Source organism: Myiozetetes cayanensis, unplaced genomic scaffold, assembly GCF_022539395.1.
Source record: "Myiozetetes cayanensis isolate MyiCay16 unplaced genomic scaffold, myiCay2020 scf3, whole genome shotgun sequence".
Classification (NCBI taxonomy): Eukaryota; Metazoa; Chordata; class Aves; order Passeriformes; family Tyrannidae; genus Myiozetetes; species Myiozetetes cayanensis.
Window position 1 is genome coordinate 51,950,802 of NW_026087521.1, and position 21,765 is coordinate 51,972,566.

The window sequence follows — 21,765 nt, forward strand, 5'->3', positions numbered from 1 at the left end:
AATAAGTTTCAAATTGTAGACATAATACCAAATAAACTATTTTTCTTTGGTGATTGTAAAGAGTGAGAATAGATTGAGCAGTTCCAAGACCATGGACCACACCGTTCATACCAGAATTCAAGTCCTTTTGGCCATCTCTCGTTGCTCTCTCAAAAGCATAATACACTTACCTACTTAAGTACTGTACAGATATGAGACTTTTTTCTACTTCAGGGGAGCATGGAAAAACTCCTTTTAAATTCCTATTGACTTTCAGACTCTTGAACATCACTTCCTTATGCCAGAAACAGCTGGATGAGCCAATGATATTGAATAGCCATTACAGCTAAGGAATTCCTTAGTCACTCACAAGCCCTTGTGTGAGGGCAGACTGTGCCATTTTGCTTCCTCCAAAAAAGGAGCCATTCCCTTACCTGGACCCAGAGATGTCTGTGAGGCAGATGATTCCACCTGATGGGTGAATCTCCTTGTCCAGCCTGCCACCACAGCACCAGAATCCTCCGATGCAGAAACCAGCAAACCCACACTTGTCTAGAACTGGAGACAGAAGATATCAACCAAGCACAGGATTTTCTTGGCAAGTAAGTCTTCAAAATAAATGCTACATCTTCTGTGCATCTCAAATGCCACTTTTAGAGAAGCAGACCCCACCCTTTCAAGGGAAGTCTATGCAATTGCCTGTAAAATAGGAAGTCTGTAGTTCCTATTTCAGCCCCCAAAGCATGCACTTAAATGGCACTAAGGGAAGGGGGGGAAAGGAAGTCTGTCAATCTGCGTATTAGCAATTACCAGGTCATGGGACTAATGTATTCTAAGAAAAAGAAAGGATTGACTGCAGCAGAAGAAAGAAAGACAAAGAAATAACTCCTATTTTTCACTCCAGTGCTGTTTCTTGCTTTAATCTAGACTAGACAATCTTCATGGCAGGGGTCACACTGGACTTTCATTTGTACATCTATATTGGGGACTATTGAACTACCTTTATTTCTGCAACCCTTTAATTTGAGCAATATTTCTAAAAGTAAGTTTTACCTATTTCAACAGCAATTAATAAAAATGTTACAGTACAGAGAAGAAACAAAAAAAAATTATGAGAAGAGCTGGTATGAAGTTATCCTACATCCAATGCAGCCATGCTCTTTGAATCCAACTTTAAAATTTAGGCCAGTAGCCTTCAATAATAAGATCTACAGAAAAGTTAGGTAGCCATAAGGAACACATACACTCAGAGTTTTGCTTTGGAGGGTTAACTATGGGAGACTGAGTCCCCAGACACAGAATATAACTGCCAGAGTCTGCCTATCCTGCACTGATATATACTACACCTCCTCTAAATTCCTAGAGTGCTGACCAAAACCACAGTTAATTCAGTTATGCTCTCAGCAGAACTACAGCAATAAACAAGGAAAAAAATGTATAATGTGAATAAGAGAAACATACAGAGCAAGATGGAGAACATGAGAACATGAAGAACATGAGAGTATCTGAGGAAATCGTGTGTCAGGAAGTGTCCATATAAAACCTGCAGACAAGACAGGGAATATGCAGCTTTGCTGGATGGGCAGAATTTACTTTGTATGGTAGTATAAAGGCAGAGAGGAATCTGAGAAAATCTGCTCTGATTTTCAGAGGCCAATAGGTTTTTCTTCCCCCACCCTTAGAAAAGAGGTTTCTTGTTTCCCAGCAGACATTTTCCCTTCCTTCCCTTCCTCTCTGAAAATGTTCCTCCATTTTCAGACATACATGCTGTGTTGCTGTTTACATCACAGGATCTAGCTGTCAGCAAAAATCTTCAGATGACACTTGCTCCTTTAAACTCCAGGAACAAGTAATAGGTAATCCTGCACACCAGAAGCTTTGCAGACCAGGCATGCCATTAGGTTTCAAACTTACAATGTGTTTTCTTATGTACCACAACATGTAAGATCACTGACATTATCATCACAAATTGCTTCATCTCCTTTCTAAACTGCAATGTCTTTGAAGCTGGAAGTTACATTTTGTAATAGCTTAGTAAAATATTGCCAACCAAATCCCCCTCTCAATAAAAAAAAGCCCACTTCTAAACAAAACTTGATTAACTCATATTTAACTTTATTTGTTGAAGAATCTGATACAGCAATTTCTTACTAGTTCTCCTTTGAAATGAAGTGTCCAAAAGCAGAAGATAGACAGAGAAGGAATTGCTGTTTGGATAGGCATCATGCACATTTTCCCAGAATGTAGAAATAAGTAGTCTGTACAATTACAAAAAGGTCTATAAGGAACACCACAGGTGTACTAAGTTTGATTCCCAAATTTCAATATACTGGGCAGTGGAAAGAAGAAAGCTAAGGTGGGCTGCAATTTCTTCACTGAAATACAAAAAAGTTTTCTTGACGCTCCTAGAGCAAACTCTGAATGCCTGGTCAAACTCCAACGTGACAGAAATAATTATGCACTGGCACACAAATGTTCATATCAGCAAATGAAGAGAAAATTACGGCAATCTAGAAAAAAAGAAAACTTTATGAAGACATTCTGGACAAATAATTAGCTCTGGGAGTGAGTATAGAGATTAGAGCAGGTCTTGGGACTCGGGACACCTCTACTGCAAGCTAACACTGACTTGCTTTGTGAATATGGCCAGTGATTTTATTTCTTTATTCCTCACCTTCTCTGGTCTCTACGTAGATGTCTCTATTGCAGAGGAGTGCTAAAAAGCTGAAGAGGCTAAGTACATATTTTACATTGAAAGGTAATATATTACTAAAAATTACTGTTTTCAAGGTCACTTCAAAGACATATTAAAGGAAACTGCCTGCAGAGAGGGATTATTAAAGGACTGTATAGTTACCTACTGGAATATATCTATATAGCACTTACATTGCTCCTACTATTTGATTAGCATCTATTCCTGGACTGGTGTTGTAGACACCCAAGTCATCTTTGTGAGTGATGTGCAACTTCCAAGGGAAAAAGTGCTTCTCAGAGGGACTTCTCCTGCTCTGAGATACCATGAGTTCAACATCTTCATCGCAGAGCAGCCGGATCAGATCACCATCAAGGTCTCGATAATTCAAAGCAATGTCATCTTGGCCAAACTCCCGCCTGGTAGAAAAGGAATGGGTTGATCCCCAGAAACCAAGGAATGCCTGGGAGGTGCTACATGATGAAAAATATACTGACAATCTAATTAACTCTGCTAAGAGCCACAAAAAGCCTTGCACGTGTTGGCGTTCTTGATACAGGTAGTACTGGAAATTATACAGTCACATTCATGCTGTGCTGTGGTTAAGGTAAGAAATCTATCAGAACCAAGAACCATTTCCAGTAACACCACACAAATGGCGCAATTAATCTGTATGTTTGATAAAATTCCCATACAAAAACATGTTGGCTGTAGTTACTACTCACTTTTGCCTACTTATAGTTGCTTTTTTTCTGAGGAGTGTAAGCGTATTAGCACAGGTGTTCTATTACTAATATTTGATGTTCTAAAGTGTTGATATTTAACACTAGATCGAGCTAGTTTAACACTAGTTTAGCACATGTTAGAAGGTGGAGTTCTGCATCCTGAAGAAGCGTACTAGACAAAAGATGTTTTCAAGGGGGCATGGCTCTGATCTTAGAAGAAAAAAATGGAAACTTCTACCCAGCATAATTGAATCAGAAGTTTGGGTCATTCCATACTTATTGACAATCCCAAGGAAGACTAGTGTCTGCACAGATGGTCTGAGGCCAAGTCAAAATACAGCTTCTTCAAGGCACTTGAAAAGTATTTCATACCCAAAACATGGTGATGACCAAATAGAATGTGAAAAATCTAGTATTAAATACATAACTAACTGTTTGCATTGTACCTCATCAATTCCATGAGCTCTTTGAACGATGGAATGCTGCTCAGATTCTCTTCCACTGAGATATCCCTGTAATCAGAACAAATCTAATCATTATATCATGAAAAGAGAATTATTGGCATTTCTTCACCAATAATCTGGAACACTATTTTCTTACTACCTGATAGTGCTCACAGTCTCGTTGTGGTAATAACAGCGGACTTTATTGACTGTGTCTTCCTGCTGTGGTAAATCTTTTATGATCTTCACAAAAGCACATGGGAAAATCCCAGTGGCATCATTAGCCGTTCCCTGGAATGACAGGAAATATTAGAATTAAGAAAACCATGCCATTTTGGCCACGTGCATAAGTTCTGGAATTCAATTAATTTCCAAAGGAACAACAATAAGAATTTTTCTACTATAATACAGAAATAAAAGGCTATGGAAGTGACCTGATGGCATCCCTACAGGAAGATTATACAATTGCATAGTCAAATACCAGACAGGAGAGTGAAACAGTGTGTAAAAAATGAAAGTCAGATGGTTAGCAAGGAAGGCTGTGGTGTTTGAGCGAGCAGAGATATCTTATCAGCAAACACACAGTATGTTCTCCTCATCCTCTTTCAGAACACTGCTGCATTACCCAAGTTCTCTCTAATCAGGATGACGTGTGTTGTGGTATGAAGCATGAAGCATACAGCAACTCACCCTGAGGCAAGAAACCAATTAATCGCTGAAATGGAGTTTCCATCTCCTTTCTGTGGCCTTTCTGTGTTCTAATCACTTCCAAAGAATTTAAGAACATTCCAGCAGAAGAAAATGCAAATGAAAACTGAAGTCTGGAGGGCAGAAAATTTGTAAGCTAAAAACCATCAAGGAGTGAAGCAATTACAAATTTGGAATCAAGGATTTATTCTTGACAGTAAGACCTGATTATGGTAGAGTTTCTCCTTGAAAGCAGGAGACAGGTCACAAGGATTAGGAGAGCCCTTTCTACTCGTGTATGTCAAGGTATGCTAATAATTCAGTATTGCTCTTGCAGTCTTACCTCCAACCAGTCTTTGTTTACTCTGCTGAGTAGGTAGATCAAGTCTCCCTTCTTGAAGCTGAGTTCCAGTTTATTGGTTCCAGGAAAATCAAACAGTGCCTGTAGAAAGTAATAACACTGAAATTATTAATTCACATAATTACAAAAGCAAATATTTCTTTCTGTTCTGTTCTTGAGGTAAAAGCATAAAGCAGCAAGATAGTGTGCGCTTTGTCATCACAGACCTATTTCTGGGATAAGGTCACATATATTTGACCATAGTCTGCAGTTCTCACAATTTCTTCTCCTACTCAGCACACAAAAATGCTTTGAAGAAGTAGTGAAAGCACTAGGATAAACATGGCCCCGACAGAACTGCATGCTAGGACTCTTAAAGTGGCAGAACACTGAGCACCAGAGAAATAAATATACATAAGCTGAAAACACTTAAGAGCAAATAAGACAACAGAGCTGAAGGCAACTGACAGCTTGAAATTGTGAGAATTGAGCAGATATATTATTTCTGGTTGCAGCTTTTACAGCTTTTAGGTTTGCTGCAAAAAATCATAGAAAGCCTTACAAAATTGCAGAAATGTTGTGTCCTAATTTAAGGGTACCTAACTGTTGCTCTTACATCTAGCTTTCAGGTCTGTATGCTGAACTGAGAGATTTGGGAAGCCTGGAAAATTGATATGTAGTTAAAATGGAACTTTGATACCCTTTTCAGGGGAAAAAAAAAAAAAGGAAGTAGTACATGTACCATCCTAACAAACTGTTCTTGGATAACTAATGTGGCTGAGTTATGAAAAATGCACATGTCCCCCATTGTCCTTAGAGAACATGGTAGCCATTTAAACACTCTTAGAGGAGCAAAAATTAAAATATGTTCTTTGTTCTGTGTTGAGATAGTTCTTTTTGTCTTGTTAATGCTAAAGTTCTCCCAACAATAAAAAATAAAAGACAATGGCTACTGTTGTGCTAGTAGTTCATATGTCTATCTAATAGCTCTTTCAAAAGCTTTTTTCACCTCTTGAAAAGTTTTGGTAGGTATAATTGATATTAATAAATTCATAGATAAAATCCAAGAGATATGACTGTTCCAAGGCCTGTCATTGTCAGTGTGAAAAACAAAACCAACAAACTTCAAAGTATTTAATGGCTTTGCATAGCAAAGTCACGTGTTCCAGGAAGCAAGACCATGCTCAGACAGCTGCTGGTTACAAAGCAGTTCCATGCACTTAATACCGAGACAATACACCACAAAAGACAAGGGTATGGCACTTTTCAGTGGAACACTTGTGTTACAGAAAATACTGAGATGCCTCACCTGCAAAGCTCTTAAACATATGCTGAAGTCAATGAAGCTGAAGCTTGTGCCTGTTCTAAATTTAATTTATGATTATCACTATGCAAATATGCACCATTTGGCAGCAAGCTGTACAAGTCTCAGTTTTGAGTCTCCTGTCGTTTTGACTTCACAACAGACCTTCTTACTACTCAAGTGATGAGGGACAAAACACTTCTTTCCATCCTTTGTTTCATTCCCTGTTGTTAAAACCAATTGTTTTTTCTCTGTTGATTTCACTTTCTTCCCCCAAGTTCTAATTAGAAAAGGCAACTTGATGGATGAGGTACCAAAGTAAAACAGAGTTTAATCTCCTATCCTATGACAGGTTGTGCAGAGTACTCACCTCAGCCCGCGGAGCTGCTGTGCGGTCAAAGACAGGCACTTGATGTGAAATGCTTTTACTGCAAAGAAAGGGGACGACAGGGAGATAAACATGCCTTTCTAGTCATAAGAAATGCTACACAATCAGTAGTACAGTGTCTGCATTTTCACTGTTTAAGAGGCAGGCAAGCCATAGACCACTGGAGAAACTGCATGAGAATGAATCTGTGTGCAGCACTGAAGTAAAAAAATATGGATGCAACAACACTGCCCTAGTTCCCTCAGTTTCAGTTCAGGGCAGCAGCAATCTGATGGTGTCTGCTGTTGAGAACAGATGGAATTTTCAATACAGTCAGTATCCTGGACTTCTCTTCCACAGCACTGCTCAGGCCCCCTACTCTGCCTTCCAGGCATCTCTGCTTCTAGCATTTATGGCATTTAGTTCAAACTCTGTCATCATACACACATGCAATTTCTGCAGTGTCTGAGGTAAGTGAAAAGGAAGCGGGTCCATCTTTGCTATGCTGAAAGGAGAATTAATTTGTCTGAAGGGTAATGAAGTATGGCATCTACTTAACAGTTCTCCAAAGGGGTGTCAATGCTGCTTTGTAGGACAGGCCCCCATGTAGACAAAGGACAGGAACAAATTAAGTGTTCAGTTTCATTTATTGTCTGAACCAGATCTCACTGAACTCATTGCCAAAACTCACATTGACTTCAGTGGTGCAAGACTATGTCCTTAAGCTAGGCCTGTATATTCTGCACATTATAACAGAGATTACAATTAAAGAAATACAGGCAGACAGAACTGGACAGTATTTTTTAAAAGCAAGTTATACTCTCCTTTTGGAATTTTCCTTTAATGCAAGTACGACATCCACTTTAAAAACACGAGATTACTGAAAAGAAGAAATACTCTGTGTTCACTCCACCACAAAGATCCTCATATTGGGAATTCATGGATTCACATGGGAAACACAGTGGTGACCCTCATCTCTCTCTCTCTCTCTCTCCCCCCAAAACTGGACAGCATCTTTTACATCAAGAAGTGCTGAAAAAACATGTCAATCACTTACACTCGGCGTGTCCGTGGGCGAAGCCGTCTCAATCTGTGAGGCACCTGCTCGCTATCGAAGGTTGAGTGGTAGAAGAACAGCCGTACATCTTCATCCATCAACACCCAAGCAGGGAGGCAGAGTAGGTTCTGTGCCAAGAGCAAGGAGGAAGCAGAGTGTAGCAGTGGGAGAGATCAATTCTCTATTTATTTACATGCAACAAATATGCCTCTCTGACCTACAGGACCATGAAGGATATTCACTACTGCCAGAAATCTCCCTCCTCTCCCTTCTCACTCAGCAGGACGCAGCTGAACAGCTGACAGTTCCTCTTCTTTACTCCTGGAGTTGGCCAATGTATTGCTTCACTCTTTTTGTACCTGATTTACTGCAGGAGTAAATTGCTTTTTCTGTTTCCCTTCGGAATATGAATGACTGTGGAAAGAAGGCAATCTTAAGTCATGGAAGCCTTGGCCGGTGTTTCAGGCTTTTAGTCTTTTTTAGGTCTTCAGTTAACCTGCACACAAAGAATTTCTCTTTTTGTTGTTTACTGGCTGCATCTTCACTGCAGAGCAGTTATATCCAGAAGCCCACCTGTCCTGATTCTGGCTGTGACAGAGCCAGTTTTCTTCTTAGTAGCTGGTACAGTGCTGTGTGTTGGATCCAGCATGACAGTGATGTTGGTAACACACTGATGTTTTAATTGCTTCTAACTAATGGCTTACCAAACCAAGGACTTTTCGGTTTCCATGTTCTGACAGTGAAGAGCTGCACAAGAAGCCAGAAGAGACCATGGCCAGGACAGCTGATCCAAACTGGCCAAAGGGATGTTCCATGCCATAGAATGCCCAGTATATAATCTGCTGGGAGTTGGCTCAGAGCCACCGATCACCGTTCACTGGACAGGCTGGGTATCAGTCAGCAGGTGGTGAGCAGTTGTACTGTGCATCACTTGTTTGGGTTTTTCCTTTAGTTTTATTTCTCTCTGTCTTTTTTGTTATCTCCCTTTTAATTACAATTATTAGTATTATATTTGATTTTATTTCAATTATTAAACTTTTCTTATCTCAACCCACAGGTTTTACCCTTTTCTGATTGCCCTCCCTATTCCATTGCAGGAGTGAGCAAGTGGTTGGGTGGTACTCTGAGGGGCAAGGCTAAAACACAACCCAAACAGCATTTCATGCAGCACCTGGAGATTCACCATTTCCTCACACATCTTGGATTGTTTTGGTTTGGTTTTTTTTTTGTAAGGATATCTATCTGTATTTGAAGGGAGGGAGTGAGCCTTCGTGAACTCCAGCAGATCCTACAGTCTGAGCAATCTGGGAAAGAGGACTGCAGGTTGTACCACAGTGTGGGCACTGTGTATTCAGTAAAATCAATACAGACAGAAGCAGATACCTAGGACTGTAACAGTACTGTCCCTCTTAAATGATTTCAAGGGGTAAATATCTGCAGTGCTCAGTGCATTCTCCACCTTAAAATTAAGTTTTACCTTCATGTAGACATTTAGGATAGGAATCCTGTTCTCAGCAATTTCCTTTTTGGCACCAACAAAAACTTTTCCTGGAAAATATAAAACCTGTGACAGTTATCAAAGAAAAAACCAACGGAGGCTGACAGAGAAATGAAGCAATCAGGAGAAAGTAGGATCTCCAAGAAAATACATATTTTCTGAAGCATTTTATGTTTCTAAATGAACTTTACCACAAGTGAAGGTACTGCCAATGGAGCTTGACTTCTCTGACATCTACAGCTGGGAACTAGTTCCTTGTCACAACTACTTCCCTCAGAAGGGAAGCCTGGGGCTGAGAAAGCTGCTAATCTTGGAAAGACTTGGTACTGACAGCTTACCTGGTAATACAGGGAGTGTGCAGGTGAATGGGCTATTATCACTCTCTGGCCCATATCTCTCCTCTAGTTTGGTGTGCAGGGCATAGAACTCACGATAGCGTCGGAAAATCAGGTATCTGCCACCACCTTTAAGCTTTACTTCAATGACAAACATCTGAAACAGAGAAGAGGAATTCAGGCTGATGTTCATACTCATAAATACTTACCAAATGAAAATGAGGCACACAATAGGATCATAAGATCAGGGCTCCATTAGTGGGAGTATTCTCTTAGAGGCAGAGTGGAAAGCAAGCCTTCAGTTAAGCATCTGTAGGCTCAAGAACTAGAAAATAACAAGTCAGCACCAGCGTGGCATATGTGTGGGTCCAGATTTCCCATGGTGCATGTCCCTGTGGCTGCTTTATGTTATATAACCTTAAAAGGAACCATGAAATGACTAGATTATACTTTATGCTTACGCACTTTCCCCCAGTGACAAACAAAACACATTAGGGAGGTAAATACAAATATTTTACAGTGAGATGCTTTGGATATCTAAGTCTATAGGCAGACATCTAAATGAATTGATTTTCAGAGCTGAAAGCATTCATACTTCTTTTTGACTTTTAAGGTACACAGTTTCAGAAATTATGGTCTGACTGCCTCCAACCAGTATTTTATTTCTTATCTCTTGACAAAATTGCTTTGCTCTAAAGAAACCCACAATTTCCATACACTGACCTCTGAGTCACATTGCAGCCAGATCCTTCAGAAAACATAAAGACAGAGCAATCGAACATCACCCCATTCCAGAGTAAAACCTGCATACTGCAGTGGGAAAATTTTATGAGCAATGTCTCCAACAATACCTTCAGAAAATCTTAGTGCTTTTCCCTAATATTCCCTTCTTGTGTGCTTTTTCATATTTTATTAATATGCTATCTTCTGTGGAGACGGGAGCATCCTAACTTGCCAGTACTATGGAATAATGAAGACAAGACTCTGCCCTTCTACACTCCTTGAACTCCTTTACCACTCTCTTCAGCAAAGGTACAGCACTCCAACAGGAAATAAATTAGAGATTAGGTAAGAATTTAGAAAACAAGTGATGTTAGAGGATATCTCTGTCACATTTCACTCAGAAAATAAATTTTTAGACTAAATCTATGATAGACTATCCTCCATTCTAGAAAAAACAAACACTGAGAAGTTTTCCACATGGAACTACTCATGCCAAAAAGCAATTACACCAGATTAACTGCATTTTGCTTCCCACAACCACACAGGTCACAGATGAAAGCATACAGAGATAGAATGAATCTCCCTTCTTACATAGTAGTTAGTAAAGCCTTTCTTCTCCTCAATATCTGCAATGTTAGCTGAAACAGGTACATCATCTGGAAGCTGGTCAAAATCACTGTGAAGCAAGAACAAAAGATTTAGGTTATTCATACTGATATTAGCCTTCGAGGTCTCTGTGCCATACAGAACAAAGGTAATATCACATTATCTAGTGTCTGGTGCTTGAAACTTGTGGTGTCTTTCTCTTCATCTGGAGGTCTGATCTCAAGATTTCAAGTTTCTTTAAGTTCAGCAAAGTCAGTGACCATTGTGAAGATTCAGCTTGCCCGAAAACCACCCATATCATTCCTAGGCTTTCTAGAGGAGCAGAACTACAAAATAAACACTTGAGCTGCTAAGCTTTTCCTGTGAAATGTGATCAGCTGTGGATGCATTCTTAATCCTTTCTACAGCATTTAGAAGACTTATAATAATAACTGCAGCAGTATATCTTATTCTAAGGAGATCATTATATATCATGATTTATGCTGTTATTATTATTGCATTACTGTAGGGAATAGGAAACAGTTCTGAGAAAAGAGCTTGTTATGCTAGGTGCTGTAGAAACTGACAGCACAAAGCTAATTCCTAAAAACCTTACAATATGTGTGCAAGATGCATACAATGTACCTTGTACATATAAGATAAGAAACAACAGGACAAGACAAATAGAAAAAGAGCAAAGAAAGAAAAATATAGTATTATTCTATATCGTAACTATTGGTGCCTGCACCAGCTGTCAAAATGTTGTCACATTTTCTTGTAAACATCACAATAAAGCAAACTCTTAAAGAGGCTTAAAAAAAGAAGGAGTAGGCTAGCAAATATTTACAGGGAGACCTCCCAGTCACAGCAGATAAGATTCATCTGAGAATCAAAAAATATTCTGAGTTGGAAGGGACCCACAAGGATCATTGAGTTCAGCTCTTAAGTGAATGGCCTGTATGGGGATCGAACTGTGACCTTGGCATTAACCTTCACAGCACATAACCTGAAGCAAGAACAAAGTTATTTGTTTGAAAATGTCAAAAATGTGTGAAAGAACACATAATAGTAGGTAGGGTTAGAATAAGCTTTGCAGATCTCAGAAGGTATTGGATTTGAAGCAAAAGAGAAGGAAGAATCCTTGCAGGAACACCTAAAGAACAGCCATATGACTGTATACAAAGCCAAGTTATTGTCTATAATGTCCACACAACATAACAGCATGGATTGGCAGGTGCTTTTTCCTCTGTGACCTTCTCCCTGGTACAACAGCTTTGACAAGCAGAAGACAAATTTACCTTGGCTTCAGTCTTATAAGTCAGTGTTGTTAGAGGGGTATTTATATTAACACCTAAGTAAAAAGCATCAAGAATGAGGAAAAAAGGGTAACAAATGAGGTAGAGAGAAACTTTTAAAAGAATCATCTAAGAAATACCAAGCTGGCATAATGTTAAATATTCTGATAATACAAAAAAAAGGTGGCAGCTCTCTCAGCTCATCCCACTAGGAGAATATCCCAAGCAGGGGTTTCCAAAGGGCGTAGCCCATTTGAAAGGATGAAGCAATGATGCAAGGTCTTCAATAGTTTGCTGTTCAAGGAGAACGCCATGAATCAGCACCACCCACAACACAGAAAATACTATCCCTTACTGTGAAGAGGGATGTGGTTATGGAGATCAAGAGATACAATTAGTCATATCACAAACCCCAGTAAAAGGGAAACTGTTTGCAGCTATAAAGAGGACAATTACCCTTTATGGCCTAGGTGCTGAATATTCTCCACAAAAAGAAGAAAGTCCACTCCAACCTAAGAAATGGACTGCTCCACACTGAGCAGCCCAATAGTGTGGAAGCTAGGATAACAAGAAGCCTTTTAGGATTGCCAAGATGCTTGCATCCAAATTAAACAAACAGATCACAGCAGTTACATGAGGCTTGTGGGGGAGCAGGAGGAGGGAGAGACACGCTACCTCTTTTCTCGCAGCTGCCGGGGAAGAGACATGGTTTTCAGCTTCTTGAATCCAGATGGCTAAGCTCTACTCCTCTGCTTCTTGGGCAGTCCCTGGTTGAATAGGATGAACAAAGTCAAATTCTCCCTGTGTGAAACAAGACTGCTTTGCAAGGCCTCAGAGATCTTTTCTTAATGTTTCAGTGTCAGACGATTTCTCCTCCCCACCCCCACGAGATTGAGGAAGTAACAGAGAAAAAACAGTCATAAAGAAAGACTGTTCTGTCTTTCATGTCACTGCCACAGTTGAGAAACCAAAAGCCCAACAAACAGCAGAAACTATGAGCCATATATTCCGTTGTCCTCACCACCAGAACATTTGCCTCTGCTGAAAGCCAGTATGAGTGGGCTCAACAAATTCTGTTTTGTCAGCTAAAATGTCCCCATATACACCTCTACACTAACGTTTGTAAACTAGGATGAATACTTCTGATCCCTTCTTGAGGCTCTCTGATTCCTGAGAATCCTCCTTTTCATGGACCAAGAGCCAGGAGGTGGAGCTAAAGAATAAATTTTCGAATGGGAACAGAAAGTGTCATCAGAAAATTCAACCTTGTCAAACATATGGGTACCAGGGTATCAGGCGCAGGAGATGAGCTTTGAAGGATGGATCATTGTAAGGGAAACATGAGTCCTCGAAAGACAAAGATCTTTTCAGCTTCATGCACTCAAAACATTCCATATTTGCCGCATACGAAGGTAAGGTAATGGCTTACACTGCCTTGTACTCAAATGGTGGTGATAGAGTATTTGTATAAAATCAGCTGACAATTTTTCAAGAAGAAAATAAAAGGTAGAAAGTGACGAGGAAGCCATCATTTGCTAACACTGTGGATAAGTTGCAACACAGTTTATCTGCCTTAGTCAAAAGCTGTCATGGGTATCTGCCTCTCCATTTCAAACTCTCTTCCACTTTCATACTCGATACATATTTGCTTCCTTCTCCTCCTTCCGCTGTCAAGTACAAAAATTCCCATCTGAATGGACAAAAAAGCAACTGGCATCCTTCAAAATAAAATTCTATTTACAACTGTAATTATCAGCCTTGAGAGTAACTGCATTTCACTGCATTTTAATGAAGTAAATTCTTCCCCCGTCTCTTTTCTGTGGATAACTGAAGGCAGCGTTATAGAATTGGAGAGGGGATATAGTGTCTATTGATCAGAAGGGACTAGGAGAACCTATAAAATTCTGAACTGCATTTTCTGAGTGCTACTCTGAGCTTCCAACACAGACTTAGCAGACTTGTTTTAAGCGATGATGTTGGATCTAAGTATTTCCGCAGAACTTCACACTCTGATGTATGCTCCACTTTCTTGATTAGGCCTGCTAAATGTGCAATCCTCGTGTAACCCTAAGTCAGGTTCATTATACTCTTCCCTTTACTTTGAGTGAGAGAGACAATAACCAAGTTTTAAAACTGCAGTCCTCTTGATTTCTCCTGACATTCAGAAGGAAATAGGAAGAGATCACCTTGACCAGAATTCTTAATCAAAAAATCAATGTATACGAACTCATTGAAATTGAGGGGAGCCCTCCTGACACACACAAAAAGGTTGTGGAAAGCACAAGACCTGTGCAAACTTTAACAGAAGCAAAAGAGAAAGTGCTTCTAAGGTATCTTTATATTTGATGAATATCATAGTTTTGATAAGAAAATCAAAAAATGGTTATTCTAATGTTTTCAAATCTCTTGGAAGATAATATAGATACAATTCACGAACATCTATTAATAGACAGAGGATATGACATAATACAAAAATACTTGCTCATTCTTTACCTGGATATGTGGCTTTTCAAGAACAAGTCAACAGACAACCTCACAGACAAATTGTCTCTGCAACTGCTTTGCTGTAAGCTGAGAGAAACAAATCAAGAGCAGCTCAGTTCCACTACTCTTTACTAGAGGTTACAGCCAGTAATAATGCTAACCTAACAGAATAAAGCACCCAAGTGCAAGAAATAGGAACAAATTAATTAATTAAAGGAGACTACTAAGAAAATCCTCAGATGACTTAACCATGACCATATGCTGACACTATTACATGTCTCTTCACAGTTCACAACCTACTATATTATTTTGGACATGTATGCCTGTGAGCTATGAAATCATGGCCTTCTGTCTAATGCACAGGTTGTTAGAAAATACATGTACAAGGATACACAGCACCTTGGAAACCTGAGACTATCAGCTATAACAGAACAACCAGAGCAAGCATGGAATTTTAATGAAAAATCAGAATGTAGTCCCAAATCACTAAAGATACACGAACCACTAGCAAAAGGTAAATCAAACAAAAACGTAGTCAGAATACTGAGTTAAATCAAGTTCTGCTAGGGCAGCAGCTACTGTACCATTTTGTCTGTGCACGTCTGTCCGCTCTAGAAAAATGTTTTTTCTCTGGTGCAGCTGACATTGGAAAAGTGCTGTGTAGTTATGCTCACCAGCCACAGAATAAATCTGTTAAGTGATAGGATAAAGCAAACAAGAATAACATTCTTAAAGTATGTCTGATCTCACCACAGATTAATCTATAAAGGAAAAAATATTTTAACAATCCAATCACTGCAAGGAAGCTGAACATCAAATAGAAACACATTGGCTTGCAAGATACTTATGTTCAGAATCTTGCTTTCAAAGGTTATATGGAATATTTGTTTCTGTAGCATACGTATCATTAAAAAAAAATTGACATTGTCCTATCTTTCTGAACTTCTTGGAAAAAAAAAAAACAAAGAGGACATAAGTTGAGCTGATTGGTTTTGTATTGTTCATTAGATAACAACTCAATTCATAATGTCTGAGTGCATGGATACTCTCCCAGTCACACATTGTGTTGGGAGGAAAAAAAGCACAGGAGTATAGATATACAGAGCTTTGGAAGTCTGCTTTGACTTAAATCTGGACACAGTTTCCATTACTGTTTTTTCAGGGTGAAAAGTAACTAGTAGTCATTTACAAAAAAGGACTCTGTTCATGCCCTGCTGATATAAACACAACTGAATAATCCATCTTGAACTAAAGAAATTTAAAGGTCAGCATCTACCACTGTTCCTGGCAGTGAATTTGATGGTGTCATTTCTAGAATAAATTACTACACAACATGAAAGGGCTTCAGAGAACCAAACATTAAAGAAAGAGCAGCCTTTTTTTTAATGACATTTTTCTCAAAACTTCAAACTAAATCACGTACCTGAATCTTGGCTTTTGCACCTCTATTGCTTTAGCAAAGCAAGGAATAAGTATTGCAGGGAAAAAACACTCTGAAAAGTGAGGTTTTTCTTTAGACATTATCAGCTACATTGGAAATATGCATTCAGCAGTACCATTCTGGGATTTGATAGGTCATGATGCAATAGCCAGATCTTGTCAGCTTTTCTTACATAGAGCAATATCACAAGCAGTATTATGATCTTCCTCACTGTGGAAAACAATTCTTCTTTTAAAATAAACCTCCTTTCTCTAAAAATACTTAAAATACATATAGGATTTCTCCCTGATATAGTAGAATAACTTGGATTGGAAAAGTTAGAAGTAACTTCTCCTTAATGGGCAATGGGACTTTCTGTTCTTGCAGGGCTCAGGTGGATATTGATGCCCACGACAAGGCTAAGTGAGAAAAATGGAAACTCAGGAACAGCAACAGAATGTTCCTTCATCCAGATAGCATATCACTTCCAGGATAAGAGAAAAACATGGAAGATACAGGGCAGAGCTTGTCACTGCTATTGTGCATGACAGATGTGGGCTGGAAGTATCCCTACACTCCAGTCAGCTACAACAGTGTCAAAATCTCGTAACTGGCCATTGCAGACAAACAAGTAGGAAAGAATTCCTGAGCGAGCTACGTCTACAACCATTCCTCCAGAAGTTTAAAACCTAATTTTAGTGCATAGCAGCAGTGCACCTTTGTGGCAGGAGAGTCTTTGTGTTTTAAGTCTCCTAATCATCTTGTGAATCAAAAATCTGTCAGAGTTATTGTTGCTCAAGACAAAGAAAATCCTGCTTCATCTATTTCACAAATTCAAAAGACCTGTTAAAATTACTAAAAAAAAAAAAAAAAAATCACTGAACTTTCCTAAGTTGCAAAACAGGGTTGGAATTTGCTAAAATTTGTACAGTGCTGCACTCAAACCATCCTACACTGTTCCTAACAGTTTCATTTCCCCAAACATTTGGTAAAGTCCTGTGACCAAATTCCTTTTACTTAATTTAGAAACTTTAGATGAGTGCCTTTAGTTAAGTGAAGTTTTCTGAACAGTGAACAGAGACAGGTACCACTGCCCAGTAAATCAGACCTCAAGTGGGCCAACTCCACCTATGAAGGTTTTATCTGTCCCCTGGGAATATACATGAATTATAAAATAGCTATATTCCCAGTTTTGTCACCTCAGGTTTCTAAAGGTAAGGAATTAAAAATCTGTCCCCTACTGTGGACCTAGTTATTACTGGTACAAAGGTACCTTCCCATTCGGGACTCAGCTATATTTGGATATGCACTTTTACACTGGTATAATTGTCTTTACCCTAGGGGAGTTGTACTACTTAAGCTACACTGATATAGTCAAAGAAGTACAATTTTCTGGTGCAGAAATATCCAGTCCACTCATTATAGAGAGTTTATTTCCTAATGGTTCATAAATTGGGACAATACTCCTTAATAAAATCAGGGGGCAAGGGGGCTAGAGATTAGGATAGGCAGGCGAGTGACAAATATAGAGGCAATAAATATCAAGGTCCTGTAATTTTCAAAGTTCTGCCAGTATTCCTTAGAGCCTGTCCAGTATATACTTAGAGCCTGTCTCATTTGCTGCCTCACCTGCTGGCAGTCTATTGCTTCAGCCTTTATTTCTTGAAAGATAAACTTGTGGAATGAGTCCGCCAATTACTATACCAATAAGAAATTCAGTCCCAAATCAGTGGCTGGTCTGTCCATTTCAAGTGTGGAAGGCTGGAGTTTGTGTCTCCCATACCTCAAAAGGCAGCAGGCTGCCTCATTATGTGAAGCCAGGTCTAAATAAGAGACCTCTCAACTGCCACGGTAAGTTCAGTCACTGGCTTGCTATGTATGATTCCTTCTGCCTTGGCTTTGCCATCTATAAAATAGGGCTGACTAATACTTCTCTCATGAGGGTGAAAGTGAGAAGGAAAAATGCTCAATACAGGCATAATTCTTTGGGAAAGTCAGGTGAAAAGTGAGAAACTACAACCATTTTCCTTAGCAACCAACCTGCACTTAAAATCACCTGCAAGTGCAAACAAAAAGCAATATAAAAATGTAGCTCTTTTAAAATGTGCCAGTAATGCTCCGATGCTAGGCCTTAGAACAGGTTCCCAAATCCTTAAAAAAGATTGTAGTGGCTAAACTATCACATACGTTAAACAGCAATAGCTAATGGGCCTGTCCTACCATAGAAAAGAACAAGGAAAGGAAACAAAGAACAGCTTTCTGCCCAGAGTGCTGCCTAATCTGGGAATACATCATCCTGCTGGCAGATTGCTTCAGTAATCTAAGCCAAACAAAGGTACTGGGGGACTGTGAAGTTGTGATTTCAAGAAATGAGTATGTGGTGATGGTATCAGCTTAGGAAATCCCCTACCTCACATATTCTGATTTTTTTCCTGCTCCACAGCATGGCACGTCTGAGGCTGTGCTGCAAAATACATCAGCCAGCTAATCCAGCTGTAAAAACATTTTTTTCTAAGCTGCAGATCAATTTCCCAGCCCAGCTCACAGCACAGACATCAATATGGAGAACGAGTGAGGAGGAATACATTAAACCAGCACTGCCTGATACCTGTCTTACAAAAGAACTCTGACAAACACAGTGAATGTATGTGTGTACATGTACATCTCCAAACAATTCATTTATGTCTCCTGACAATCCATCTCCACATACAGATAGTAATGCAGCCTCTTTCACACATATGCTTCAGGGCAATTTAATATTGGTGTGGCAAGAATTTTACCACTTTTATGATGTATGGAAGGGGCCAAAACACACCCTAACCATGACCTCTTCTGTAATAGTTTTTCTGAATAACTGCTACTGAGATAGTATCTAAAGAATCCAGTCCTTGAATAGCTGCTCCTCTCTACTTTAGTGCCTTTGCCCTTTTTGCCTGCACTTTATTTATTTTCCCAGATTTCACTACAAGAAACCTGTATAAGCTGTTGCATGATGTGAATGTAGTGCCATAACAGTGGGTTTCTGATCAGGAATCAGACCACAGGAAGGTGGAAAGGAAGGCAGAAAATTATATGTCAGCAGCACTTCTTCATGATTGAAAAGCACTTTCCTTGTGAAAAGGCAAAGAATAAAAAATATTCAGAATAAAGGAAAAGGAGGAAGTGAAGTAGGGAGGAAGGGAATAAACACCAAACATGCAGTAAAATCTATTTACTACCCAAACAATTTTTACTCCAAACCAACCAGTTATGACATTCTTGGATATGTCGCTGCAAAACAGTAAATGGTAGAGGGGGATTGATGTCCCGTTCCAGTTCTTTCTGTTCCACATCTCACCTCTTGAGTTCTGCTGAATGTGACATTTTTCCCTGGCACCTAATACACAGAACTCTGCTGCTAATTTTATGCAGAGTTCTCAAGCTGTGTAATTTGAGGCCAGAGACTCCTCCAACAGCCTGCCAGACAGAGTGCACACCCTTCAACACTGCTTCTGCTGTAGAGAAATGGGGGATGGGAGGAGGAAATGAGCCAAACAAGAAACAAGAAACAAGCTTCCAAACTTGTCCAAGATGTTTAGCTGATTTTTGGCTCTTAGATCTACCTGGGATCTATCTCCAGCTCTCCCTGTCCTGTTTGTCAACAGAGAGTTCAGTGAATTTGCCAGCAATTAAAAAGACTCAGTCAACTTAAGACATGCACTTTTCCCTTTTTTCCCACATTAGATTATGTCTGGGTGCTCTAAAACTAAACCAGGTTCTTGGATACAAGGTTCTTCTAATATTACCCTGATGAGATAGAGTGAGAAGTGACTTCTGCAATATTATAATCAGGGATTTAAAAGAGAACCTGGTTTCTCTTTTCCCCACCCTGGTTAACATCTCTGCATCTCCCAGAGATAGTCTGCACTGTAATATATTTCACTAAATAAGGATGAACAAGTAACCTTAAAAATATGGGCTGATGTACTTAAAAGGGGGTTGAACCTGATGTATCCCCATTAACTGACCAGAAAAGTCTTTATGCCAGATGCCCCTCTTTGCTTCCAGCTAACTGGAGCAATTTTTGCTGATGCCTTTTATTGAAATCATCACTTTCCACAGTAGAGAAAATATAGAATTAGACCTATTTTCAATACTACTTACTTCTACCTTGGTGCTGATAAGGCTAGAAGGAGAACATCCCACACCACTGTCTTCTCCTCACTCCAGCTTTCTTTCTCTTAACAGTATCAACAACACATAGTAAGTGGACTTCAGCTTAAAAACAAAACCAAAAAAGAACTTTGATAATAGAATTAAATCAATAATATAATTCTTCTCCTACTGCAAACACTTTATGTTGGAACAAAATAAACTGCACTGCCTAAAGACTTCTTCAGATGGTACAGTATCCTCTTCACTAATGCTTCTCTGATAATTACGTTGACCAGCAGTACCAAGTAGAAATCTGGTCTGAGACTAAATGAAATCTTTCTCAAGAATTTGAGAAGAGCTGGGACTTCTTTTACTGCTGTTCAGCTGCAAGAGAACATCACAAGCTTTGGCACCCAGAGAACTTTCTTTGCAGTTCGTCCCATCATGAAATATGTGCCTGTGTAGGGAGAAGAAGGGAAGAAGGATCGGGAAGAGGAATGTAGTCCTTTATTCCATATCTGGGATGTCAGATAAATGAAAGATGAGGCATAAAAGTCAGATAACTTCATATACTGATCTAGTACAGCCATCAACATGTTCCACTGCAAAAAAAGAAGAGAATGAGAGGAAAAATAGGGAGAATGCACAGCTGACAAAAAGAGGAACATAAAAGAAAAAATAGGGATTGTGGAAACAATCAAATGTAAGGAAGGATTGGGAAGAACCCATCTTTCCTCTAAAAAAGCACAGTGTGTTTCCAAACTTGACCCACATGTGTCTGGCTATCTAATTTATGAGACATGAAGCTGACCGGCCAGCAGGCTGGTCATAAATTATATCTCTTAGATACGCCAGGATAATTTACATTAGGAGATAGTAAAGGGAAACTGATGAATAAGAATTTTGGTCTTACCCTCCAGGGAGCTGCCTGGAATATACTGTGTTGGTACCTAAAAGTCTGTAGGTATCCTAAGGTGGTAATATGCCTTGCCAAGACCTCTCCATTATAAAAGCTATTAGATCACAGCCTTTTTTCCACTGTCTGACAGCATGTCTGCCTAGCACAACTGTACTTTCAGATCCACAATACATGCAATTTTGCAGATCAAGCTTTGCTCAACTCCTTGCCTTTTCTCTCTTTTTTTTTTTTTTTTTTTTTTTTTTTTTTTTTTTTTTTTTTTTTTTTTTTTTTTTTTGTATTAGCAAGGCAATAGCCAGTAGGCCAATAGAAATTACTTTTCTTCTCTAGTAAATGCTTATAAGGCTGTATCTGGAATACTGTAAGACTGTATCTGGAATATTATCATTAGTTTTGGATCCCCCAAAATGAGAGAAATACTGACAGCCTGGACAGAGCTCAACCGAGGACAAATCAGGCTGGAGCATATGATATATACAAGGAAAGGCTTAAGTAAAGGCTGTCTTTTTTAGTGCAAAGAAGAGAAGACTGGTAGGGAGATATAATTGTTAATTCAACTAAACAAAGTGGGATTAAAGAGAAGACACAGTTAGACTCTTCTCCCAGGAGACAGAATCTCAAGATGCAGCAAGTGAAAAAATCTCACTGGACATAAGAAAAAATAATTCAACAAAACACTGTAACAGGGGCCTAGAATGGCTATGGGATGTCTGTCTGGGGAAATGTGTAAACTTTGACTAGACAAACTTAACCTATCCTTTATATTAGGGCAGCTTTGA

General features: G+C 39.2%; 1 protein-coding gene across 7 annotated transcripts in view; it reads right to left on the reverse strand.

Annotated features, from left to right (window-relative positions):
- Positions 1–21,765, reverse strand: part of NCF4 (neutrophil cytosolic factor 4) — a 68,081-nt gene that overhangs the window by 13,050 nt on the left and 33,266 nt on the right. For 2 of the 7 annotated variants that reach the window (XR_007629924.1, XR_007629922.1), the window contains exons 4-14: positions 12,705–12,796; positions 10,741–10,825; positions 9,430–9,583; positions 9,071–9,141; positions 7,594–7,721; positions 6,540–6,597; positions 4,870–4,968; positions 4,000–4,130; positions 3,843–3,908; positions 2,866–3,090; positions 414–537 (exon numbers count right to left, since the gene is read on the reverse strand). Coding sequence is in view for 1 of the 7 variants with exons in the window: in XM_050323745.1 (XP_050179702.1) it covers positions 2,480–2,489; positions 2,866–3,090; positions 3,843–3,908; positions 4,000–4,130; positions 4,870–4,968; positions 6,540–6,597; positions 7,594–7,721; positions 9,071–9,141; positions 9,430–9,583; positions 10,741–10,825; positions 12,705–12,736 (1,059 nt within the window). In the remaining 6 variants the exon portion in view is untranslated. Of the gene's footprint in view, positions 1–413; positions 900–2,073; positions 2,490–2,865; positions 3,091–3,842; positions 3,909–3,999; positions 4,131–4,869; positions 4,969–6,539; positions 6,598–7,593; positions 7,722–9,070; positions 9,142–9,429; positions 9,584–10,740; positions 10,826–12,704; positions 12,914–21,765 lie in introns of those variants that run through there. The other 5 variants (XM_050323741.1, XM_050323742.1, XR_007629923.1 and 2 more) reach the window with 4 other exon arrangements.